The 27,228-nt window shown below is 42.0% G+C and overlaps 1 protein-coding gene across 3 annotated transcripts; it reads right to left on the bottom strand.

The window, feature by feature from the left end:
- Positions 1-498: 498 nt before the first annotated feature.
- On the bottom strand, positions 499-26,497 carry MKNK1 (MAPK interacting serine/threonine kinase 1). 3 transcript variants are annotated; one of them, XM_064147609.1, is made up of 14 exons: positions 26,414-26,497; positions 25,387-25,470; positions 22,169-22,264; positions 18,399-18,521; positions 17,398-17,495; positions 15,911-15,990; positions 13,743-13,816; positions 10,492-10,596; positions 7,530-7,585; positions 6,299-6,394; positions 5,099-5,293; positions 4,330-4,494; positions 3,647-3,690; positions 499-2,307 (listed from the first exon to the last, which is right to left on the bottom strand). In XM_064147609.1, exons 4-14 carry the CDS (start codon positions 18,493-18,495, stop codon positions 2,079-2,081), a joined length of 1,239 nt encoding a protein of 412 aa, XP_064003679.1. In that variant the 5' UTR covers positions 18,496-18,521; positions 22,169-22,264; positions 25,387-25,470; positions 26,414-26,497; the 3' UTR covers positions 499-2,078. The 3 variants fall into 3 exon arrangements, with proteins under 3 accessions (XP_064003679.1, XP_064003677.1, XP_064003678.1); XM_064147607.1 differs by lacking the exons at positions 25,387-25,470; positions 26,414-26,497 and adding an exon at positions 24,071-24,294; XM_064147608.1 differs by lacking the exons at positions 25,387-25,470; positions 26,414-26,497 and adding an exon at positions 24,071-24,294 and having other exon boundaries at positions 18,399-18,497.
- Between the last annotated feature and the right edge of the window lie 731 nt (positions 26,498-27,228).

Raw genomic sequence — 27,228 nt, 5'->3', positions numbered from 1 at the left:
GGCTACTTACCAGTGTTTGAGCAAGTCTACCAGGCCCCACCATCTCTCTGTAAGCAGTACCATTTGCGTTTCCTCTTCACACTTTCATGCTAATGCTGCTGCTTAGATTTCTCAACTCTGGGAAGGCCTCAGGGCTCCATTCAAGAAGAATATTTTTCATCAAAACCACTATTCCTGGCCAACCTTCAAGATTTCATCTTTTTCCACAAATCAAAGGGAAGAAAGATTAAATGCAACAATGTAGACAGTTGTGAACTCACTGGCCCTGTTATATGTTCTCATACAGGTTAAAAGGATCATGTGACCCCTGCTAGCCTCCTCTGTCCAGTCATATCTTCATTTTACTCAAGAAAGATGAAATCACAGGAGCCTCCAGAAATTGGCAGAGCAACAGGAGAGCTATGCTTAGACTTCAGAGATTTAAATAGTGTTAAATCCAACAGCACAGAATATTTGTGTCACCAAAAGGCAAGAGGAAAACAAAACAGTACTCCCAAATGTGTTAAATCCATGACTTAAAGCATTTTAATAACCAAGCAAAATACATTTCATATTTGTCTACTGGCACACTGTATAAAAAAAGTCTTTTAAATAACAACTTTAATTAGTCACAAAATACAGACTTGTATAAAAATAGCTGTATGCACACTGCTGAAAGGTAACTGTAAAACCACTCTGAATAGGCTATGCAAAGACCCTTCAACTTCCAGGTGACTGTTCCAGCTCCTACTTCATTGTTTCTCATTCAGCTTAGGAAGGGTTTGTGCTGGTGCTTGAGGGTCTCCTCCACCCGGCACACAATGCCCTGGCAAAGAGTCTCAGAAATGAATGGCAAGTTTAAGGTGCGTCACAGCAGGCATCTTAGCAGCCCAATTTTCACAGCTTACGTTTCAGAAAGTGCTCAACATCCATGTCCTTCTCCACGGACATCTCACCTTGGTCACTCAATCTTCAGCTTGCCCTTACAAGTTACTCCTGACCCCAGGTGCACCAAAGAACTGGAAGTAAAAATCTAGACACCCAGCCCAAGATCACTGTCAGAGGCAGAATACAGCAGCTGCAGCACCATTTTCATATGATGTAGCTCTGCATCTGATAATCCTACATTATTCACATGACAAAACTCCCTGAAGGCTGTCCATTCACATTAAGGACTCCAGGTAACACACCAAAAGGACCTGGAAAAACACAAGTCTGCAGAAAGGAAGGTATAACTGAGGATAGCATTGTAACAGAAAAGGAAATATAACTGTTTATATTTTGTATCTGGTTAACAGTCTGGTTAATATGGTGGTTATCAGACTTAAGAATGTAACTGTCAGAGAAAAGGACATACTGGACAGAGTTAAAAGAACTCCAAGTTTTTTTAATATATAAAAAGAGAGATCTTAACTAAAACCTGCTCCATATGAACAAAAAGATGCCAGTTAAAGAAATAATACTCCCACACACCGACACACAAACTATCAACAGGTTAAAACACAAGCAACCCTGTCCCTTCTCATCCCTACAAGCCTGAGCAATCCCTGCACCTTTATATCATCCTCACACAATTTAAGCCCAATGAAGGAAACTGAGATGAAGATGACTGGATGGATCTCTATTTCCTGAGTCTACAGTAAGAGAGAAGGTTGCTGTTGGTTGAAAACAGTCTCTGCTGCTGACACTAACAGCAGCACCATGCAAGATGTGCCATTAAGGAGAAGCTACAGACAGGGAGAGACTTGATGCTCTGCTAGACAAAGCAGGAAAGTGGCTTTTGCTGATGTTTTCAAGTTTGCATCTTAAAGCATGCTCTTCTAAGAATAAAATAAGGAAAGCTTAGTTATTTATCTCCTGAGATAAAGCAGCAAACTCATCTTCTCCAGTTTAAAAAGCTCAAATTATCTTAATGCACCAAATCTGGCAGACAGAAAAAAAAACCCATTCCCATAAAAAGCTGTTCCCCTAAATTTGCAAGTCACATCACAAGAGCAAGTTTCTAGTTGAAGTGTCAGAATCAAAGAAGCTTCTACCAGCACTGCAAATCCAAAGAGGAACACAGGAGCGACCTTGCCAATCCACAGCAAGAAGGAAGTTTAAAAGGCTTTGTGGGGAACTGGCTGGAAGTCACTGGCTTTGGTGGCATGCGTCATTGCTCTGCGCTTGGCAAGGCGGGACTTGGACGGAGGAGAAAGCTTCATGGAGCACACAGCATGGGCAACGCTCTCCTGCTCTGCGCTGAGCTCGTTCTCATGCTGAGACAATTGGCGGTTAAGGGCTATAGCCTCAGCAGCAAAGAGTGTCAGGTCTTTTGTGCTACTGTTCCTTTCAAGGGAAAAAGACAAAGCAGTTAAAACACACACACACGCTTTTCACCTGGTTAACCTCAATGCAGAGTATCTATTTCCAGTCAGTTTTTCTGCTATCAAAACATTGACACAGCAAGTAAAGTGACCAGTTAATATCTGCATATCTCATCACTGCAAGGACTGGCAATGAGAACACTCTGGGATTCTGGAAACAGCCACAGTTCCAGCCCTTAGCCAAGAATAAGGAAATTTCATTTAAGCTTGAGGAGGAATGTCTTCCCTAAGAGGGTGACAGAACATGAACAGGCTGCTCAGAGGAGCTGCAGAGTCTCCCTCTCTGGAGATAGTCAAAACCCACCTGGACACATTCCTTTGTGATCTGGTCTAGGTGATCCTGCTCTGGCAGGGTGTTGGACTGGCTGATCTTGAGGTCCCTTCCAGCCCCTGACATTCCATGAACTTCTTATGTGCAAGTTGGAACACAAAGCTCCACCTCAACATGAGGATACACTTCACTGTGAGGGTGATGAAGCACTGGAACAGGCTGTCCAGCGAGGTTGTGGAGTTTCCTTCCCTGAAGGCTTTCAAAACCTGCCTAGATGTATTCCTGTGTGGCCTAGCCCTGGATGACCCTGCTTTGGTAGGGCGCTTGAACTAGATCTATAGAGGCCTCTTCCAACCTCTAACATTCTATGACTATGTAAATCCAGAAAGTCATCTGAGATGTCATGTTTAACTGCATGTTACAAAAGGATAGGCATATGAAGCAGTACTATTGTTTCTCTTCAGAGAACTGCAGTCCCACTGTACCTGCATATCTGGCTTAGGGAAATGCATTTCTGATGGGAACAATCACCTGGAACCACCAGTGGCAGAGACATAAATAGAAAGAGATGTGTGACTCAGGCTCTTCAGCATACAGAATCTGCCATCAAATCACTTTAAACAAGGCTTGCCCTGCTCACGTTTAACTTAATGCTGTGATTACCACCAGCTACAATGGAGGTCAGATCTATGTGTATGGTGCTTGTCCAACCATCAGAAAATAGTCTCTTTGGATAACACACATCTTTATGCCTTTTAAAACCTCCTGGGCAGCAAACTGCTGAAACCATCACTATTTCCTAAGATTAGCACTGCACCAGAGGAGTCTTCTCCAATGCCTTTCCCACAAACAACCGAGGTTAGATTATACAGAAAAAACAGAGTTTCAGTACTTCAGATGTTCTGAAAAAAGGTGATGCACGTTTATGAAGCTCCACTCTCCACCAGGAATCTCACCTCCCATCTCTCCCCATTGCTTCAGTAATGATTCTTGGCCAGGTTTACAGATGTTTAAGAAAAAAAATAATTACCTCTGAAGAACTTGAGGAGTAGGCAATCCCCTTTCAGGAGCATGCTAGAAGAAGCAGTTAAGGAAAGTTAGCTATGTATCAGCAGCTGGGAACCAAGCTTTCCCAAGAGACAATATGCAGGCAATTCCCCCAGATTTTTATATCTAATGGATGTGGCACAGAAACTCCTTCGCTATAGATTCACAAATCACCGTTGGTTTATAAGTTTGTTTCATAATTTGTCTCCCCTCACAAGAGGACACCACTGTTTACAGGTATAAGGCTAAAGCTTTGGAAGCTCTCCAGAGGGTCTACTCATTTTTCCTCAACAGTGAGCTAAAGCAAGAGAGGACATTGCTGTTTTTAAAATAGTATCTACCAGCACTCTGCACTACTGTATTCAAGAGTAATACAGCAATTTGTGTACTGCTGTGCTTGGTAGTTGCAGGAAAGCCATTCTAAATGCACAGAACAATCTCTGAAAAAAGAACAAAACACAAACCAAACCACTGAAACCTTGACAAATCCATCCAAATATTTACCACAGAGCTCAAGAAGGAATAAAGGCACTGCGTTACACTTGATTAATCAAGGTATGAGCACTGACACACGCAATGACCTTATTACAAGCTCAGAGACAGGGAACAGCTTGTTTGTCACTTTGGAAGAAGCCAAGTCCCTTAAAAATATATATATATACATACTCCTTGAACCCAGGCATGTTGCAAAACTTGAGCAGCACTAAGTCGTTCTTTGGCATCACGAACCAGCAACTTTGAGATGAGATCTTTGGCCTCTGAGGATATATGTGACCAGTCCTTGTCAGGAAACTCATATTTGCCTTTCTGAATGCTCTCAAAAAGCTTGTTCTAGTAAAGAAAAAAACACATTTAAATAGCAACTAGAACGCAGCTTCTCTGGTGGGATTCTTCTCGCTCAGCTAATGTGGTGAGTGACAACTGAAACAATCCAGTGTCCTTATGGAGTCAGTGGAGAGTGACAGACAGCTCCACAGAATGATTCAGCACATCCCAAAAGAGATGCGATACACTATCTGCTGTAAACACCTTCCCCCACCCCCACCATAACAGTGCAGCCAGTGTACTCAGGGTGTAGAAAGAACAGATTAAGGCCCTGCATAGAGACTCTGCTGGGGCTTAACTTTTATCTGAGCAATTGTGGAGACTACCACAAATCTGACTGAGAATTGCAAAATACAGGAGGATTGTGGGGTGAGAGAGAAAAGTTCCAAGATCTCACACTGGGAGGAGAAAGAGGTTGCTGCCCAACCAAGAGATATCACTGATTAACTTTTTATCAGCACCCTCACTCCTCAGTGACAGCTTATCCTCCCAGGTAGTTGCTTGGGTTACGGACAGCCTTTCACTGCTGGCATTATGGCAAGTCTCACATCCTAAGTTCACAGGGCAAACTACACTCTCCCATATATGCCCAGGGCATGCACATTCTCACCTGGCAAATTCTGCAGACTTCTCCTCTGTCCCAGCCACAGTCTGTGCCACAGTTGCCCACAAAAGGGGGGTAACCACTCAGCATGATGTAGAGAATCACCCCCAGGCTCCAAAGATCGCAGCGCTTGTCATAGAACGTGGCCTCTTCCGTGAAGACTTCAACCACTTCGGGTGCCATGTATTCTGCAGACCCACACTAGGAAACAGGATTCAGGCAAGCTTTCAAAGCAAGGGTCAAACCAAAACAAGACTCAGGTTTATCATTCTTTCTCTACAGTAGGCAAATTGGTCTACAAGCAGAATCAGTCATCAGGAATCACTGAAGTTTCACTGCAGGTCTCACTTTGTTAAGCCAAATCAGAGCTGTTACATGGCTCAAGTTAAAGGAATTGTCAAGAGCTTTGAAACATCTGTGAGCACGCTTCCCAGAGAAAAAAAATCATATTTCAGGTGCTAAGGACTACGGAGACCTAACAGAAGGCAAAAGGCTTACAGTTCTTCAGCAGAATCATAAGCTATTCCATGGGAACCCAGTTTTAATTCCATAGGAATCCCAGTTTAAGAGGGACAGGAATCTGCTGGAGAGGGTCCAGCAGAGGGCTACGAGGGTGATTAGGGGACTGGAGGGCATGGCTTACAAGGAGAGGCTGAGGGACGTGGGGTTTTTTAGTCTGGAGAAAAGGAGACTTAGAGGGGATTTGGTAAATGTTTATAAGTATCTGAAGGCTGGCCAGGAGAGGGGGGGACAGGCTCTGCTCTCTTGGTACCTTTGACAGGACAAGGAGCAATGGGTGTAAGTCGCAGCAAAAGAGGTTCCGCCTCAATATAAGGGGGAGCTTCTTTACTCTAAGGGTCACAAAGCACTGGAACAGGCTTCCCAGAGAGGTCGTGGAGTCTCCTTCTATGGAGACTTTCAAGGCCTGTCTGGATGTGTTCCTGTGTGACTTGAGCTAGATTGTATGGTCCTGCTGTGGCAAGGGGGTTGGACTCTATCTCCTTGGGTCCCTTCTAACCCCCAACATCCTGTGATCTTTTATACAGAGCCAAATGTTAATTTACATATTTCAGTACTTATCTATTAGTTATCAGGCAGTAAACAATACTGTAGGAGCTGATTTCTGAAACCAAGAGTAAGCCCTATGGAGATAGAAAAAACGTTTTCTAGTAGAGAAGGAGCATGAAGCCACAGTAAGTCTCTTACCGGTGTTGTTAATTCAGGAGTAGTTATTGGGGTACAAGCACTGTTCAACTTCACCCCACTGCCAAGATCAAAGTCACATATTTTCACTGGTGATATCTAAAACAGAGACAAACCAGCAAGAGGTCCAGAAGACAGGAATCAATGCAACACATATATGAACACAGCACCATGTGAAAATCCCACAAGTTGTTCAGCAGCAGAACTAGTGAAATCCTGACTCTTAGACCTATGATCCTGTCCTTGCATATGCCACATTTGCCCCAGTTGCTCTTATGCAGGCAGCATCTATCACATTATTTGGCCAACAAGCTGGGGCAGATTGGAAACTACACCAGACAACAACCCCGTTCTTGGCTGCATCAACAGACATGTGGCCAGCAGGGCAAGGGAGGTCATTCTACCATTTTATTCTGCTCTCATCAGACCCCATCTGGAGTACTGTGTACTGTTCTGGAGCCCCTAACACAAGAAGGACATCAAACTGTTGGAGCAGGTCCAGAGGAGGGCCATGAAGATGCTCAGAGAGCTGGAGCAGCTCTGCTGTGAGAACAGGGTATGAGAGTTGGGGTTCTTCAGCCTGAGAATGCTTCAAGGAGACCTTATAGCAGCCTTCCAGTACCTGAAGGGGGCCTACAGGAGGGCTGGGGTGGGACTATTTACAAGGTCTTTTAAGAACAGGTTGAGGAGCAATAGGTTTCAACTGGCAGAAGGGAGATTTAAACTGGATGTTAGGAAGAAGTTCTCTCCAGTGAGGGTGGCGGAACACTGGAACAGGTTAACCAGGGATATGCTTGTGGCTGCTCCCTCCCTGAAGGTGTTCAAGGCCAGGTTGGATGAGGTCTTGAGCGACCTGTTCTAGTGGGAGGTGTCCCTGTCTATGGCAGGGGGTTGGAACTAGATGATCTTTGAAGTCCCTTCCAAACTAAACCATTCTATGATCAAGCTGGAAACTGTTGTTTGTCTGGGTACTGCCTCATAACAGAGGAGGTGGTAAGTCACAATTGCCATACATTCCAAGAACTGATGTTCTTTTATCCCTTAGCCAGATGGGATAAAATTTTTACAGCTCAAAGAAGAATTTAGTCTCATTTCTGTTAACTAAGGGGTTCATCCAAACCATTCTATGATTCTGTGACAAATTTTCAAGAAGAGAAGAGAAAGAACATGAGGGCTGTTTTCAGAAACCAAGTTTAAAGATATGCTTTAGAAGGTTAAGTGTCTAGAGCAGCACCTTTTCTGGAGATTCACACAGGATGTTTTCAGGCTTCAGGTCCCTGTGAGCAATACCTAAACAAGAATACAATGTTTGTTAGAGAAGATACTGTCCTCACTACTTCTTTTCACCAACAGGTAACCTAGGAAATATTCTAGGCCTGAGTTTGACTAGGCAACTCCCCTTAAGATACTGCAAATAACAAATACACTTTGCAATTAAGAGTCACTGTTGCATTCTGCTACACCTTTATCATCCTAAAAATAGGTGAGAATCAGTCAAGCAAATAAGAACCTACTATCACTGCAACTTTTTGCCTTAGCTCAGATTAATTATGCTAAACTCAGTTCATTAAGATGATTAAACTGTACAAAACAGTTTACATGTGCACACAATTTAGTCAAAAGTTTTGTGCCTTTTACAGTAAGCTCCTTTCCAGATGGACCAGGTGGTGGCTTGCCAAACTCCTTCCAGCACAGGCAATACTCAAGGTACTGTCCCTCCCCAAACCTTCCAAGTTACGAAAGAAAATACCATTGCTTTTGTGGTGAAATACTCACTGCTGAAACATAAGAAAGAGCTGGGTTGAAGATGAAGAAAAGCTAAAGAACCACCACCAAAGGGCCTCTTCATTCAACTGTTATTGAAATAGGCAAATCCAACAGGGAAGCAGAGAGTTACCTACTCATGCCAATTTACATGCAAAGGTGGCTCTGCATTGTCAAAACAGCTTTTCGAATGCTTCAACACAAATCTCTGGAAGCTTTCCAGTTAATATAATCAAATGTAATGGGAAAACAGAAAATGAAAAGCAAAAAAATCTAATCAAATAAGCAACTTGGCTGCAATTTAACTGCACTCTAGCCTTGCTTTAAAAAATTGTACTCCAAGCACACTTAATATTACTTCAGAGGACAGGGAAGAAAATATCTCACCAAATTCTAGGTCAGCAAGCCTTAATCTCTTTTCTTCAGCACACTCCACAAGGCATGATTTAAAACATAACATTAGCAGTATAGGATAGCACTGATTCAAAGGAATCAGAGCTTTTGTAATGATGTAGTTCTCATTGCTTATACATGACAGCATAATGAATCCATCAAGATGACCCACACTGACATTTACAGCAAGGCTGACAGAACTCCTAACAGTTAGCTTGGCTTGCAATGTGAAAACCAGTGTTTTATGTTACTGTTTGAATTCCAATGTCTGATTACATAACGTTTTCTTTTGCAGTTGCACACAGCACTGAAAGCAACTGCTGTTAAACACTCCTCCAGTGGAATATTAGCAATAAAGCACACATATTCCAAGTGGGTGTAAGGCAGTATTATCATCCAGCTGAGTTTTAAATGACTGGCAGAAGAATTGGTTGTCCTCATTCAGTTTTATTATTTTTAAGCATCTAGCTGTAGCACTTCACCATTAAGCTGTGCAATAAAGCTGCTTTAATTTCCTGTTTACTTTAGTGTTCTGTATGCTCCCTACTAATTATTTTAATGTCACAAGGAAGAACTATAAAGAGAACATTAAAATGAAAGGGGATGCTGGAGTCTAAGTCACATCCAAACTGTACCAACAAGAATCAAAAGTGGGTTGCTGCTCTGAAGCCATTTTAATGAATCATCTCTCTCTTGTTTAGGGAAAGGAGAATTAAAACAGAGAACTAGAGAAATGTATTACACGTAATTATTAATACATGTATTACTGTGTCCATGTTAAACTTCCTAGATTTTCAGTAGTTAAGCAACCCACTACAGTCCTAAAACATCAAATAAGTATTTCTCCATGTGCTGAGCTTAAGATTCCCATTCTTTTGTCTCAAAGTGAAAATCTTCTGAACACAGGTATTCAAAGAACACATTATCTCCAAGCTTCAAGTTAAGATATTGAATAGACAAACCATGAAGATTAACAAAAATCTTCATCAAAACTAAGATTGTTTTCATATTCAAAATCTTTCACAACATAATCACAGTATCTGTCAATATCCATACCCCTCAGGTTTACCACTATTCCTCATGCATTGCTACCCTTTTCTTTTTAATAGGTTCAACCAATCAAAGTACCAATGCTGTGATTCCAGCTCAAGTGTATAAGCAGTCCTGTGACTTCTAAGTAAAGCCTGCATTTAAACATCTATTTAATAGTGGTGCCAATTCAGTAAGTTAGACAACAGGTCTGATGAGATCTACCTAGCTAATAAGAAGAGCAAAGTAAATGGAAAGAAAAAATATCTAATTAAAAAACCAAGAAGCACAGCCTCCAATTTCATGCCATTCGATTCAGGTAGTCACTAACATCAACACAAGATTTGTTATCTATGCAAGATCAGGTAGTCATGACATAGAAAAGGTTTTAAGGACTTCTATCACATTCAACATATACCCTGTGATGGCACAGATACTCCAAAATGAAACAAAAGCATTCCCAAGCAGAAAAAGCACACCCCACCCCTCCATTTTAACATAAAATAACCCTCTACAAGCAGAGCTGCTTTTAAATCTGTGCAAATCCCAGGTGAAACAAGGACAACTTCAAACAAGTCCTGTGGTTCACTTGTAGGTCTCCCAACCCAGCAGTGAGAGTCTAAACAGTGAAACCAAAAGCCACTACAAAGAGGCAGAAATTCTATGTAGCTACAGGAAAGCATTTCTGTAGATCTGAGAGAGGAGGAAATTAAGAGGAGTACTGGCTTCCTTCTGAGTAAGATTTTACCTAAGCCATCATGTAATGGAGCCAACAAACACATTCAACTCTAATGTTCATTCTGCCTGGATGCAAATTTTTCTTCCTCAAAAAGATAGACCATCTTAACACAGCCAATTAAACTACCACACTATGAAAAATAGAAGAAAGCACCATAAGTCACTGCTGTAAACAGAAATGCTAGCAAAAGCTGACTACTTACAGATGAAATGGGTCCCATGACCCAAGTGTACAATACCAACTAGTGAAGATGGAGACAGCTTGCTCTTACCTTTTGTATGAAGAAAATCCAGAGCAGAGGCAATATCTCTCACCACTTTGCTAGCTTCTCGTTCATTAAAGTGCTTCTGCTTTTGTATATGGGCCAGGATTGAACCTGTAAGAGTAATAGGTGAAAGGGAAAACCTTACTATCAACACTGGCTGGGCTGAGAACAGGCATTTATAAGAGAAAAATGCAATAGTCACCACCAGTCTGACAAAGGGAGAACTGACCTCAGTGTGCACAGGGCAAGAAGTAATTTATAGATGTTATTTGCAACTAACACTGTCCCAATGTAGCTTGCATGGCAGAAACTGAAGTCTCACAACCCTGTGGTTTTACACAAAAAGAGACTCAGAAAATAATGATGAACTAGTACCAAGTATCACAAATCTCTAACATTATTCCTCATATTCTAACAGCCTTTCACAGCAGGCAACTTCCACAGACCAAAAAAAGAAGAATGAGAAAGAAGTGACAGAATTGAGCAGCTTCAATACTTAAGCATGCTAGAACATCATTTTCAAACACTGCAGGCTTCTAGTTTGAAGCACAGCACAGGAGGTGATCATTTTTTACTAACCTAGCATATGACTTGCTTACTTTCCACACACAGCACAGCAGAGACTTGCTAAGATTGAATCATCAGCTAAGGATGTACAAAGCAAAACTCACTTTCCCCCAGGTCACAGGTGGCCATACTCTGACTGATTCTTCTCACTGTGTAAAGTAACAACTGAAACCTGCACTGAAAGTATAGGAGTTTTGTCCTGACACCATCAAAATAAAAAGATATTCCATCTTTAAATGTGCACTAAAATCACTGGCATCAAGGTAAGACTCACACCTTGACACTTTTCTTAAGAACATGGAATCCAACAGAAGACTTCTTCAAACCTACCAAAAAGCTTTTCTACTGTCATCCATTTTCTTACTCAGAGAGGTGTATTTATAAAAGCAAGCAGGCAGAGAAATTCAAGAAGTAGCTGCCATTTGTTATTTACCCTGGTACAGTAAACTTTACCTCTCAGGTAGCTTAATTTTAGTTCTTTAGTTGTAAATGTAAGGGGGAAAGGTCCTGTTCTTATACCATCAATATTGCTACCACTCCTTCACAGCAAGGATTCAAGAAAAGAAATAGGAAGCAATCAAGCAGAAATACTCTTCAGATGTGCCCAGATATAGTGTCAGATAGGCAGAGGAAGGCCACTTCAAATTACTAGGTCTCAAATATGGGTTTCCCTTGCTGAAGACACCACTTTAACTTGCTAAAGTTTAAGGGCACGGTGTTCAAAGACTTCCTGGCTTAGCTCCTTACAGCTTTTCAAAGTCATAACAGTTCTTGAATATTTTCACTCCTGTAGAAAAGACTCCAGACTTTGGAGGAAGCAATACTGAGTCACCTTAAGTGCTCATTTCACTCAGCAGGTTTATTTCAGACTATCCTTCTGAATAGAGCTGATATTCCCAACTCTCTCAGATAAGAATTATATCAACGAAAACACACTTATAGACTTTATATTCAGCCTACACAGAAGGAACTGAAAGGCAGCAGGGCAGTCATAACCACCTTGTCAGTATCCATCAGAAAAAGTATCATAAAGCATCTTCCAAAATGCATTTGAGAGAAAAAAAACACACAACAAAACAGGGTGGAACGGACTCAAATCATGCAAGTTTGGTATAGTAAACTGAATTTTAATGCTGCTGATTATAAAATGATGTCAGGCAAGGATATTAATCTTGATATGCAACTGCTGTTAAACTGCACACACCTGAAATGGGAGAAGAGATCCTTCACTTAGCAGAGCTACAGCAGGGCAAAGATTAAAGTGGAAAGCCTGAGTTATGTCTCAGCCTTTTAGGTAACATCAGCCTTTGAGAACTGTGCTAAGTTAAGGCTTGCACTGAATACTGACGTCCTTGTTCTTGCCAGCCACACTGCTTACAACAGAATCTCTAGTGCATCAGAAAGTGGTGTGACTCCCAATTTCTTCAAATCCATATATTTAAACACTTGAAATGTGGTCTTTCAGGGGAAACTAGACTCAGCAGACTAGCTGACCACTGTAAAACCAGTAGCTAAGAGAAGGAAGAAAGCATAGCATTACCCTCTCAGCAGCAATGACAAAAAGGAGGGTTAACTAATGGAAGAATGTAGGCATGGGAATATAGATGCAGATTCATCCCAATCAAGCCTTGTTATAACTGACTTGCCAGAGAAGCTGTGCATTAAGAGCAGTAACATTAGAGGAAACCACAATGAAGTGAAGCAGTAAGTTTAAGGGAAGGTAAACAAAAGCTTTCTTAAATAAAACTAAAGCAAACCAATCACATTCTTCCCTTTTAAAAAACACCTGCATCTATACTGATGACTCTTCATTTCTTGAAAATATGGTTTGCTACTGAAAATCACTTTAGCCAGTGACAACAGGTCAAGCCCTATGGACATAAGCAAATTCCTTCAAAAACTGTTTTTCTTTGAAGGTGGAACACTTAGCTCATGGTTTTGCCTGGCCACACAATTAATGAATATTGCAATTATGCTCAGGCAAAGGTGAGAAAGTCCCTGATATAACCTTCTCATAACCAAGCTGAGTGTTAAATGTCAGAGCCCAGTGACCACAAACACTCAGCTGGCCCTCAGCCATAAGCAGACTGCTTCACAAGTACAGCCACCCGAGGCAGAAGCAACCTGTTTGTCACAACCGTGCTCCACAAGTTTCAGGATATGAAGTCAACCCTTCATCAAGGGAAAATGATACCAGAGTATACAGATGCTGTACTGAGGTCATGCATAATACCTGATATACTGTGTTTCCCCTGTGGTGAGACACTGGAACATTCACTGGTTGGGCATGCTCCCTCCCTGGAGATGTTCAAGGCCAGGCTGGATGAGGCCTTGAGCAACCTGTTCTAGTCAGAAGTCTATGGTGGGGGGTTGGAACTAGGTGATCTTTGAGGTCCCTGCCAACCTAAACCACTCCATGATTCCTCAAGGTACTGTGAGCTACTAACTATATTCCAAAGCTCCCACCTTAGAGCTGACATTTCCTTCACTTAACCATAGAAAGGAAATGTAAATGTATAACCAAATCCAGCAATACTCCAGAATAACTATGCTTTTTGTGCATTATTTCCTCTATGCTAAACCTTAAAATTCTGAAGCATTTGAAATAAGTTCTTAATTTTCTGTTTTAGAAGACAGACAAACACAACCAAGATGATGCAATGAGCAAAGGTACAGTTACTGCATGGTACCTCCTCGCAGCTTCTCAAAGACAAGGTAGTATCTTGTGTCATCTTCAAAAAATTCTATTAATTCCAAAATGTTCCTTTAAAAAAGAGAAGAAATAGAAGAACAGGCACACAGCAACCAAGAGTTTCAGTATGGATAATTAGAAAGCGACAGGAGTAACCAAAAGTTCTAATTAAACAAATTGCTTTGGTTGCCTACAGCATTAAAATCACATTTCCAACTCACAATGACATTTAAGTGAGGGAAAACAGGCCCAATGCCAGCATCAGACAGGACAGTGAAAGAGTTCTGCTACTTCTCAGTTGACAGGAAGATAACTGTTAATAGGTTGCATTCAATAATTTAGAACATTGCATTTGTGCTTAAGGCAAGAAGGGAAAATAATTAAATTGGCATTCTTTCTCTCTGGAAATCACGAGGCAGAGCACACAAGACTCAGAGGAGAGAGGCATCTGTCAACATGACATTAAATCCAGTGCCTTCATTTCCATTTTTAGACAACTCCTGCTTGGCTAGCATACAGTCTTTGCAGCACAAACACCCTACACTGCCTTGAGAATAATCAAATGTGTAACTCAAGCTTTTCTGTACATTCAGTACACAAAGCCCAATTCACGAGAGCTTGAGTTTCTTTCATCAGCTATGTACTGGGTTGTCATATATCTTAACCACTGAAAGAAAGATGCAACCTGCTTCTCCACAGCACAACTTAAACCCATGAGTTTGATAAACAAGTCTTTATAACTGAAGTGTTGTACCAAAAATCTGTATAAAAGGCTTGATACAAGGCACACAAGTGTAGTATAACCAGCAGCTGTTGTATGCATCCTACATTAACAGAGCTGTCTAAAGGAGCTGTTTCAGAATCAGCTTAAACTCATCACAGAGCACGCTGTGACTGGCTGTGTAACCTTTTCCTCTTTTTCAGACATGAGCAGCAAGTTGCTTCATTCCTGTGACTAGATGAAGTCAGCACACATCCAAATGAAAACTAAATTAACTTTTGGCTGACCTAAAAGTTCCAGTGTAAAAGTAGGGAAGCTGACACAAAGAGGAAAACAAACCACACATCGGGGAAAGGAACAGCAAGATTGTTCCTCTCAAGAGCAGCCAATCAGCTTTTTCCTGATGGTGAAATTGCTGGGGAGTGTCCAAATGCTAATTCCTTATTTGGGCAAAAGTCATGCATCACTGAAGCACATTCAGTCTACACTGACCCCATTGTTGATTTAAGTTATGTTACTTTTAATTTGTAAACATCCCCCTAAAATTTCAGATATGAGAAGGGGAAATTCTTATTTTGACTAGGTCAAGTCTAAATTTTAATTGGTTTTAAGGAAACTGCTGCAAAGCTCCTAAACTAGCCACATGTAAGAGGCTTAAATAGAAGGGGGAAAAAAATCATGGTATTTTAAATTAATGTAAGGTCCTGCATCTGGGTCAGTGCAACTCCAAGCACAAATCCAGGCTGGGTGGCAAATGGCTGGAAAGCAGCCCTGAGGAAAAGGACTTGAGGGTCTGGGTTGATGAAAAGCTTAACACGAGCCAGCAGGGTACATGCAGCGCAGACAGCAACTGTGTGCTGAGCTGCAGCAAGAGCAGTGTGGCCAGCAGGGCAAGGGAGGGGATTCTCCCACTTTACTCCGCCCTCGTCAGACCCCACCTGGAGTACTGTGTGCAGTTTTGGAGCCCCCAGTACAAGAAGGACATCAAACTGTTGGAACCAGTCCAGAGGAGGCCACAAAGATGTTCAGAGAGCTGCAGCAGCTCTGCTATGAAGACAGGCTATGAGAGTTGGGCCCAGAGAAGAGAAGGCTTCAAGGAGACCCTGTATCTGAAAGAGACCTACAGGAGGGCTGGGGAGAGACTATTGACAAGATCTTGCAATGACAGAATGAGGAGTAATGGGTTTAAGCTGGCAGAAGGGAGATTCAAACTAGATGTTAGGAAGAAGTTCTTTCCAGTGAGGATGGTGAGACACTGGAAGGGGTTCCACAGGGAAATTATGGCTGCTCCCTCCCTGGAGGTGTTCAAGGCTAGGTTGGATGAGGCATTGAGTGACCTGTTCTAGTGGGAGGTGTCTCTGCCTATGGAGGGGGGTTGGAACTAGATGATCTTTGAGATCCCTTCCAACCTAAACCACTCTATGAAACATAAAGACTGTACTTACTTGTTACCCTGACACTGGTAGAGGGTCTCTATTTCACGGAACACCCGACTCCGACTATGCTCAGCGTTTTTTTCAATGATCTGTGGAAAGAGGTAGAGCTTAAATTTGAAACATCACTGCAGGAGCTGCACACAGCACTGGAATTAGGTAACTGATCTAAAATTTAAATCTCAGGTGTGCCCATCAGACAAACACTCCACCTTTGTTTAATTTCTCATCCGTCATTTATTGACAGTGTTAGCAGTCCTCTGGAAGGCATTCAAAGGACACCAGAAATGAGGACAGGAAGCAAAGAAAGGAACAAAACCCACATGTTACTCAAGTCACTGACCAGTTTCCACAAGATTTTTCTTGCATCAGCTTCACTGCAGCATGCAGAAAAGGAAATCCTTTTGAGTCATAACAAGAATTAATTTGAGCCACATCAGCCATTGAAGAGTCAAGAAGAGGAGCTTTGTCATCATAGATATCCAAGTACTAAATTCAACACAAAATGTGTCTGGCTTCTGGTGCAAACTACATGGAAACCAAGTAACAGGACCTAACACTACTAAAGAAAACATACTTTCAATCTCAGAGCTCTTCTGTACTGCCATCAGAAGTCACCTTCCTTCACACACTCCTCAGGCTGAAAGAGCACAAGATGGGCTTTGCACAGAGGCCAAGATTGAGTGATTGCTACATGAACTGAAAGCTCACAACACTGCTCCAAGTACTACCACCATGTATCCAGTATGGTGCTTATTTTCAACACCAGAGTTCTCTGGTACAGAATGGTGTAGCCATTCACCAGTACTACATGGGCCTGGGTATTTCATTAAGTCACGTTCACAACATCACTGTTTTGTTTATTCCAGACTTCCAGTTTCAACAGTTCCACAAAGTATATGCAAAACTACAGCATCTTTAGGGATAGAATTTTTTGAAGGGGATTAAAATTTCGTGCTTGGTTACTGCAAAAATAAAAATCAAGTATAAGCCTTTCCCATTACCATTTGTGTGTGTAATTAGAAGGGGGACTCAGGATAACCACAGACCTATAAAAAATGGGCACTAGGACTTAAAATGGTATTAAAAACTAAGAGACAGCTTTTTACATGAATTAACAATGATGCCTTCTGAACTTGGAGCAGCATTCTCAAAAGCCTGCATTAATTTGGTAGACCATGCTAGATAATGATTCTGCCTTTTTCATAAGTAGAGAGAAAAAATGGTAGAATTACAACTAAATCAAGACATGAAGAAAGCTTGCCCTGAGATTCAATCATCACAGTCATTTACTGCCTCCAAGTTGTCTCTGGTCAACATACCAGCTCACTCACAATACTTAGGATGACAGATACCTCAACAGATAAAGCAGGCTCATTCCAAGCATCAGAACTTTTCTAAAAGGTTTTTCTGTCACTCACTCCATTACAACTTTTCACTGATACTAGGAAGAAGAAAGAACGTTACATACAGAAGTGATGCTGCTTACTTGTACTTACTTTCACTGCGTATTCTTTCCCAGTTTGGAGGCTGACAGCACCCTGAACTTTGGCATATGCGCCCTCACCAAGAAGCTCAGCAGTCAGCTTGTACAAGTCTGACAAAGAAATCCAGCAGAAAGGACACTTTAATCAATGCATTTCAGTGAATAGCATCAAGATAAGCTATTTGTCTGAAGAGCATCTCTCTCTGACAGCAACTGAAAAAATTCCCTTGGTAATAAACACAGAAAATAGATTTATGCAGTACTGAAGTAGATGTGCCAGCCTTAATTGTGCCTCATTTTTCACTTCCTCCCTCTGAATTCCAGAAAAATCTGAATTAGACTTTGAGCATCAAAATTACAAGTTTGTCCAAAAAAGGAAATATTCTTTATCTCAGCAATTTCTAGCACTTCATCCCCCTTCCATGTCTGCACATAGGTCTATTTTTCCATGTGGAAAACAATTTCCTCAATCAGAAAATGCCTATCATGCAAAATCAACTTGCAGAGATAGTGTTTTAAGTATGATTCAAATGTCAATGTCTACATCTAGAAGATTTGATTTGCATCCTGACTTCAATGTACCTTATAATGCTGCCTGCCCACTAAGAAAGTTTATACTGGTTAGTTTTGTTACACTGAACTGCATTTTACCTACAATGCTTCACAGTATTTGTGCTCACACCAATTTAATGAAAACATTTTTGACATAAGTACTGCTAGTACTAATAAAAAGGGAACAAAACCAAACAAGATACCAAAGCAAAACCCAAACCAATCCACATAGACAAACCATTATCAAATAAACAACGAAACCCAAACCAGATTACAAGCAGAATTCATATTTCACCACTAGGAAGAAAAAGAGAATAAGAGAATAAACACTGAAACAAAGGGGATAAAGAAAAATAGGAATATTAATTTCTAATGTGTTCCCAAAAAAATTCTTAGCCAAGAAAACTGAGAACAGCAGAGGAAAATTACATTACAATTAAAAGCTTAGAAGTCACCACCAACCTTCAAACTTCCCAGGGACATGGTCTGTGGGTCTAGTTCTTTTCTTCTTTTTCCTTTTCCCACTGTCTGCTATGGGGAGAGGCTGACTGCTGACCATCTCTTTGAGGCAGAACAGAAAGGTGCCTTTAACACACAAGTAATTAGGAGAAAGTGAACACAATCTTCTGTATTTAAGCTATCCCAGAGTTTCTCCACTTGTCTTCATCATAGCCTTCCATCACTTCATAGGCTGCTATCTCTCCTTCAAATCTCAAGGGAAGACTAAAAGGGCAATGTGTGATCTAATTAACAGCTCTGAGGAGGTTTAATAAATGTAAAACCAAAAGAAAATAGCTATGCATCAAACACTGAATTCTCCTCTCACAGACCAGTACAGCAAAGTAGGGGAAAGACCTTCTCAATAAGCACCTCAGCTACCCACAAAATAACACATGCTCTGAGGCAAGACAGGATCGACAGCCTGGGATGTTTCTCACGGGCACTATTCCTCCAGATACTCTACTGCTCTACAAGGAGATTTTCTTCAAGTTTAAGGAAAAATGAGCTTCTAAAACAAGAGGAAGGTGTGGGGAAATTTCAAACACCTGCTGGAACAAAGTAACCACAGGTGTTAACATGTCAAAGCTGCAATCTAGGTCAGTATGTTGCTGAAATGCCAGAAAAAAACCACAAAACATCCAAACATGTGCCTTTCTGAAACAGATCAGTGGATAATTTGTGGTCCAAAATGAGCAGTGGCTATGGCATTTAGATTTTTTTTCCTGCATTGCAAACTGCAGAGAACACAAGGGCTCAGTCAGTGGTTAACAATTCACTGATGCAAGACAAATATCAGAATAAAAAAAAACACCACACAAACATTCTTATGGAAATTCTAAACAAAACCATTGCCACACACTTTCTCTGCCAGGGGCTGCTTCATACAGTTAACTTATCTCCAAAAAGGTTAAATGATTCCACACTACATTCACATGCGCACATCTTCCATCCTGTAAAGCAGTCCTAAGACATTTCACAGCCAGGAGGATCTCTAAGTAAATTCAGAATTAAAGACCTTGTACTACAGAAAACATGAAATCCCTAGATGTAGTACACTTATGAGAACACTGGAACAAGCTCTAAAAAACAGTGAAAACAGTTCTACTGATATTCCCTTTAAAATAAGCCTTTGTGAGTAGTGGTTTCTTTCTGCCTCACATTGCTTTGGAAGCACTCTTAAAACACAGAATTTCAAAGGCACAAAAATATTACAATCTACCAATATATGAAACACTTTATTTGCTCCGTTGTATTTTTCTTGTCAATATCTGTCAGTAATAGCTATTACAAGAGTCACTTAGAACTCACATGTTGTCTGAGAATTTAAGACAAGTGCTGTTTGGAAAGACTTTTCTCTTTAGCTTAGTGAAACTCTTGCAAAATGTGTAACTCAAAGCCAGCATAATCCAAAATCCTCAAGTCTGAAGCATAATTTGTTAAGAAATCATCATGATAGTTGATATATTCAAGTTTTTAATACAATAAGAAATAAAGTATACATTTTACCAACTTCTAAAGCAACAGCTTAACTCAAACTGACACAGTTTTGCATTCTGATATAAAGAAAAGGCTAGCTTGTAACAGTAGCTTCCAGCTCTCCTTGATTTCAATAGAGCCTGCATTAGAAGTTACTCAGAATTGGGTTTGAAAAGACACATGAAGATGCTCAGAGACAGAGGTGGTCTGCGTGAAGAAGGTGTTTGATTTCCAAGTGTTCATTTTAACTAACTGACCTGCAAAAGTCAACAAGTCATAGCTAGACAGGTTCTGTACCATTACAAACACTACACAGTTTCAGAGCTTGTAACAGACTGAAAAAGATCAGCAAAAAGCCAGGACTTGCATCTTAGCACAGCTGACATTTCTTCAGTGATCTGGACTCTACCAGTTACAATATTTACTGTCAGGTGTTTAACAACTCCTTCCATTATTTTAATTCCCTTTAGTCTGACTCAATTCCTAAATTATAGAGAACTGCTTCCTTGAAACCAGGAAGTTCACTAGTCAAGTACAGCCATCAAATTACTGGAAAAATGACATCTTCAACCTAAAGGCCTGACCAAACTTGCTACTAGAAGGGCAGGAAATATTTGCCATATTAAGATTCTTATTACCCTTCTGGTCTGCTATTTTACATCACTGTGTAGTTCACTTCTGTCAAGGTAGCTTTTCCTTTAAAGGCATCAGAACTCCATTCTCATTATTCATTCTGTTATAATGAAACAGTTCTTAAGTAACAGCTGGTGTGACAAGAAATTGCTATTTAGCTCAGACAAATGCCTTAGAAATTTTACAAGGTGTCAAAGAAATGCTGGTGTTTCCATGACCAGGGAGTTTCTGGTGACATGGAGACAGCGTGCCCTAACCATTCCAGCAATGCTGAGGTGCTCTGCAAACTGCAGGACTGCATCTGGCAACAAGGACACTGTGGGCTCTGAGGAAGCTCAGCCTGCCAGACAGAACACTCAGAGGGAAGTAGCCCACGGACACATCAGCTCCAAGATGAACATTTTGTCAGTTTAAAGTCATCCTACAATGTGACCTGAAGCTTCCATCACACCAACACATCCATCCACTTTATGACATACTCTGGCTGAGCATAGGGAGGTGGAGTAGAATAGACACAGAATGCTTTAGGTTGGAAGGGACCTCAAAGATCATCCAGTTCCAATATCCCACCATAGGCAGGGACACCTCCCACTAGAATAGGTCGCTCAAGGCCTCATCCAACCTAGCCTTGAACACCTCCAGGGAGGGAGCAGCCACAACCTCCCTGAGCAATCTGTTCCTGCGTTTCACCACCCTCACTGGAAAGAGCCCTTTCCTAACATCCAGTTTAAATCTCCCCTCTGCCAGTTAAAACCTATTGTCCTTTGTCCTGTCATTACAGGACCTTGTCAATAGTCCCTCCTCAGCCTTCCTGTAGGCCCCCTTGAGATACTGAAAGGCCACCAAAAGGCCTCCTCCTAGCTGTCCCTTCTCCAGACTGAAGAGCCCCAACTCTTGTAGTCTAACCTCATAGGAGAGGCGCTCCAGCCCTGTGATCATCTTCTCTTTGGTGTTCAGAGCAGACTAGTCAAACCTTTGATGAAGAGCACTTCTTATATCCTTCTCGACTATAACAGTCAGACTAATCTCTAAAAACTGCTGCCCAACTAGCATTCTGACAAACTGAAGAAGCAACAGCTCAAATTCAGATCTGTCTCCTCCACACAGGTTAGGGTTACTGCTCATAGGATAACGTAACCAAGCAAAATCCATACTGCACCAAAAAGAAAGCAGATTTCTGTCTCAGCTGCAGTTTTGTTGAGGTCCTGTATTTTATTATCATCCCTGTAATTCAGTGTTGAGGCACTGTTTGACATATACATTATTCAGAGCCTGCGTGGGAAGGTATAGTTACAGCCTTTCCCTTCTGCTATTGCAGCCTCTACTATCTTCAAAAGCAGGAGCAAAAGTACTTATGCTAATGAAGATCTGCAAACAATGCCAAGCAAAGAAGAAAAGCAACAATTACCACAAGTTTAACCTCATCCACATATTAAAATCACCTTACTTATTGCTTCCTAACGCTGCATATGCAAACTTGCCAACACCCACTAGGGTAACTCCCCTATCATTATAGCCTGCTTCCCAAAGGAAGGAAGGATATATTCAGAAAGCAAGCACACAGGTGTACAGGAGGCAATCTGAGAACAAAATACAGACATCTTTTTCTGTTAAGAAGATACCTTGATTGTGCCTTTGAATTCAATGGAAGTTTAAAGCAGAGTGTTCAGGTACTAGCACCTGCTTCAAGCTCTTGTTTGAGCTGGGTTGTTCTGCAGCTGAAAAAGAAGAGAATCACATTTACATTCAGAAATCACAGAAATGTTGTGACAGTCATCAGGTAATGCTCTGAGATTCAAGACACTGGAAGAATCTGCTGTGATGGGCTTTATGAGAGCCCAGAGAAAGCATATTTCTGCAGTAAAGACTTCATAACTCTCAACTGGAGAAGGTGAAACACTTTATTCCCAGCACTCCAATCATTTTGGCTGAAGGAGAGACACCCTTCTCATTGTATTCCTGCAAAAACAATGGAGGAATTTATGGTGTTCTTTGGTTCTTGTTGTTACACCGCTGAGAACTCCAACAAGTTTAGACATAAAATACTGAAATACTCCTAACAGACAAGAACTATCATGCTCCTTACCCACAATGCCACTCTGCCAAGACAGAACACCACAACTACAGCCACAATAGCACCAAGTTGAAGCACATCTTGAAATTGGTCTTGAATGCAACCGAACAGGCTCTTAATGAACCAGAAGCAAAAGAAAGCGTTCTATAGGTGAAAATCTTCTCCTCATAATAGGAATGAGTTCATACCTAGCAAGTGGCAAACAAGGCTGTGATGCTCAGGTAAGGCCATCTGAAAAATATGACCTACTGAGAGCCTCAGATAAAGCCTTCTGTGGATTCACAAAGGATAGCCATAAAATGGAATTTGAGAGATGAAACAAACCCCAGATCAATGTGTTGGCACAAGACATTTATCAGAACCCTGAGATGGTACCTAAACAGCTGCAATTACAGCATTACTGTCCCACAGACATTGCAAAAGCTTTTTACTCAGACTAAATAAAAGCACACCAAGATGAGGTTTCTCTGAGTTTTAATAACACTATTTTGACTGAAAAATAGACAGACCAAGACAGATCAGTCTGTCTCCCCCAGCCAGTATCCAATCTCTCTGCTGATTAGTATTTATTTTCAAACCCATTGCTCACTTGTTCAAATAGCTACCAACAGATTCATGAACAGTAAGCTCTAAGTTCCCATGACTCCCCAGGCATGGCATACCTGTGGCTCTCAGGCTTCAAAGACACAAATGTGTGCTTAAAACAAAAAAGAGAAGTTAAACCATTTAGGTCTGCTTCTGGTTTTTGTCCAGAACTTCAAAGCCTCATTTTCCTCCCAGCTCAGATGCTCACATCTTTCCTGGACCCTCCCTTCTCTCCAGGAACATTGATTTCTGTAGATGTGGCTCATAATGAAACAGGACTTGTTCAGCAGATGCTGACAAAACCTGCTAGTTGCAAGGTGCTCAGAATGATTAAAGCTATCCTTATAAAGTGAAGACACACTGATTAATTCTGCTTATAATGTTACTGATCAAGAGAAACTAAATTTGAAGGAGAAGGATGCCCAGCAGCCTAGTACAGCCCTCTATCAAATCCACAGGCAGATTATTTTCCTACTCATTCTACATTGCATTAAATAAGAATATTAACTTCAAATTTGAAGATGTGAGTACTCTTACAGACTATTTGTATTTACAGCAGTTTGCCTTAATTCATTCTTATCCAATCTACAAGAAGAGTTATACTACAATTTAATTGATCTGAATTATACATGAAAGAAGGGGAACCGGAAAACATTTCAACCTCTTCCCAGGAAGACAGAGGGGCATTAGCATTTTTAAAACAAAGACTCAAAATTCTACCTGAGAAATCTGTTTTCATGAAAGAGCAAGTCTGAGATAAATAATCAGTTCTGCCATATCACAGGCATTATTGTAACACCTACACAGTGTAACAGCTGACACCATCCTTCACTGTAGAAAAGGTTACAGCAACCTTTTTCTTTACCTTGATATTTTTCTCTGATTCTCTTCTGCCTTAGAAAGCCAGAGGCACTTTATCTTCTGTGTACAAAAGTTGGAGAGTCCTAACTTTGTGTGCTCTCAGCTAGTCTTGCAAACCAAGCACGGGGTTTCTGAAATTCCGAGTCAAACCCTCCAGCAATAAGTGGATCTCACTTCACAAGGCAGCACAAAGCTATTTCAAACAGATTCCTTCCTCCCAAACTTATTACTTCACTGTTATTACCGCAAGGGAAGCAGGGAGAACCTTAATGGAGAGTGGAGCACACAGCATTCCTTTCCCCCTCCTGTTGGGAGAAAATAGTGTATATGAACACAAATGCTATAGATGAGATCTTCTGTTGATGTTTGTCTACATGTAAATAGACTGACATCCATTTCTTTAAAAGCATTAGGTATCATTCAGAATGACAGCAAAAGAATTGTGAGCATTCGCACTGGAAAGGCAAAGACAAGCAGGCTGACCCTGCTATGAGATAAGAAGTAAGGATAACAAATAAGAGTAACCTGAGGTGGTTTAATTTCTTGTTCTAGGACAACGTGCCTCTGAAGCAGTCACACAGAAAAGAGAACTTAATAGGGTATATTCACAGGGCTAATAAATGTGTTCCTGTTTTAAATTAAGTATATACAAAGCAAGTGAGCTCTGAGGGCCACTTATTAAACAGCAAACTGCTTACTCTCCTCTATGTCTGATGATATCAATGGCTCTCAGAAGATGCTCTTAGCATGGCTCCTTTAACCCCACTCAGTTCCCTTGTTAGTTTTCATGTTAAACCAAAGAGAAAAAAAACTTCTTGGAAGACAACTTTTAATTTTACACATAAAATAGATAAGCATTTCCTGCTCTTACTCCACACCCCACAAGTGATCAGATAATTCTATTTGTCACTGGGAAAAAAGCTACACAGCTGACTCCCATATTAGCAAGTCACCTTGGTGGGAGAGATTAATGTAACTAAATCTTTGATCCAAGAGGGCTTTTTCATCCTTTCCCCCTCCTCTGTACTTTCAAGTCTAAAATTGTTAAGTTATTAAACTCCCTTGCCTTGCCACATTTGATGTCACATAAAACGTGTACCGGTAGTTTAACATTTGTTACTGGGAACATACTGGAAGGTGAGAGGAAACTCCTCATAGCAGTAAGGACTTGTTTTGTTTAAAGCATCAGAGAGTACTGATACAGCAGTCATACATGAAATTATGTTATAAGGATAATACTCAGTATCAAGAAAGTTTAATGTGTCCAAAGACACCCAAATCCACTTTACCTGGAAGGCTGCCAATACCAAACCAAATTACCTTCAGAACTGCAGTGGAAAAGGCTCAGCTCCTCAAGTGTATTTTGCCTTGCTTCCATCCAGCACCTGGAAGGCATGAAGAGCTCTGTTTTGAAGAAAACAAACATGCCAAACTGTTGTGCATCACAGCTCTCAGAACATACACCAGGCTTCGCAAGCTAACTGTGGGGCATACATTTCCACGATAGAGAGATTTTTACAGAAGCACAGTAGGCTCTTAAAAGCAAACAAACACACACACACAAGAGTAGTTTATTTCTAAAGATGGCCCAAGCTTCACAAACAAATGCCAATAGCATCAAGGGAACCGACTGTTTTTTTGACCAGCGTGAAATGCTGAAGCCAGCAGCTGAGCTGTGGCCAGCACTGTCCCACTGCCTTGTGCTTGGCTCCTTTCCGTGAGCTGGCCAGGCCAACAGATACTACAGAGGTAATCTAAAGCGACACAGATATTCGTCCTTCTCAGAGGTTCTTAAGTCTCGATTCTATGACGGATGAAAAAATACAAGAAGAACTAGAAGACTGCTTATGACCAAATTTAAGCACAGCTTCGTTCAAGCTTCCCCCACTCTTCCACTCCAGCAGTATTAATAGAACGCAGCCGTCGTAGGAGTTACAGACTTACTACTCTTTATTTTATACACGGAATACAGCAGTTGAACCCTCCGGGGAACGATCGGCCCCAAGCAACGGGAAATCGGCACGGGTGTCGCAGAGGACCCCGACATTTAGAGCCACCGGCCGGCAGGCTGGAAACATTTCAGCGCTTTCCAGCTGCCCACAGCCACCGGCACCACCCCCACAAACTGGGACTGCCACCCCTCCGGGAGTTCAAGCCTGTGCTCCCCCGCACGCCCCGGAGGAGCCCCGTCTAGAAGCCCTGCGCCCGCAGGAGCGGCTCTCACAGACACGGCCCGCTCCCCTCCCATACTTCCTCTCAGCTCAGCGAGGCAGGGAGGAAAGGAGACGAACAGCGTCTCCCCTTGCGCCCAGCTCCGAGAGGACCACCACAGCCGCCCACCCCTCACCTCCACAGCGGCCAGCGACGTCCCTGGGCGGGCAGCGCCGCCTGGGCCTTTGTGGGTGTGGAGCGCGGCAGCGCGCACGCGCGCGGCACGCCCCTTGCGCATGCGCGCAGCGAGACACTCCGCTGGAGGCGGGGCGGGCGCGGGAGGCGTGGTTAGAGCTGAGGGGGCTGCCGGGGGGGCTCCGTGGGTCACCTCTGAGGGGGCAGCCGTGGGGTGTTGCTAGGCTGGGGCTCTGCACATAGGTTAGCCAGTTCTCAGCTCAGAATTGGTACCTGCCGCGTGGTACAGAGCCTGTGGGACAACGAAGCTGCTGACGGCTCTTGAGAATAAATCTTAAGCTGCCGAGGGAGCTGGGGTAGTGTAGCCTGAGGAAGGGGAGAAGAAGGAGAGACCTCGATGCTCTCTACAACTGTTAGAAAGGAGGTTGCTGAGGGGCGAGTGCTGGTCTCCTCGTACATCAGAGCTGATACGACAAGAAGAAATCACAGAATCATGGAAACATCCAGGTTGGAAAAGACCCTCAGGATCACCAAGTCCAACCTAGAAGTCAGCAAGATTCACCTTAAAACCCATCCATAAGCACCACATCCAAACCACCCTTAAACACATCCGGGGCAGAGACTCCACCACGTCCCTGGGGAGCTCATTCCAGTCTCTGACCACTCTCTCCATGAAACACTTATTCCTAATATCCAATCTAAACCTCCCCAGTCTCAGCTTGAGGCCATTCCCCCTTGTTCTGCCTCCAACTATCTGTGAGAAGAGACCAGCAGCAGCCTCTCCACAATGTCCCTTCAGGTAGCTGTGAATAGCAA

Source organism: Pogoniulus pusillus, chromosome 8 (genome assembly GCF_015220805.1).
Source record: "Pogoniulus pusillus isolate bPogPus1 chromosome 8, bPogPus1.pri, whole genome shotgun sequence".
NCBI lineage: Eukaryota > Metazoa > Chordata > Aves > Piciformes > Lybiidae > Pogoniulus > Pogoniulus pusillus.
The sequence above is the reverse complement of the archived record's forward strand: the minus strand, read 5'-3'. Positions and strand labels throughout refer to the sequence as shown.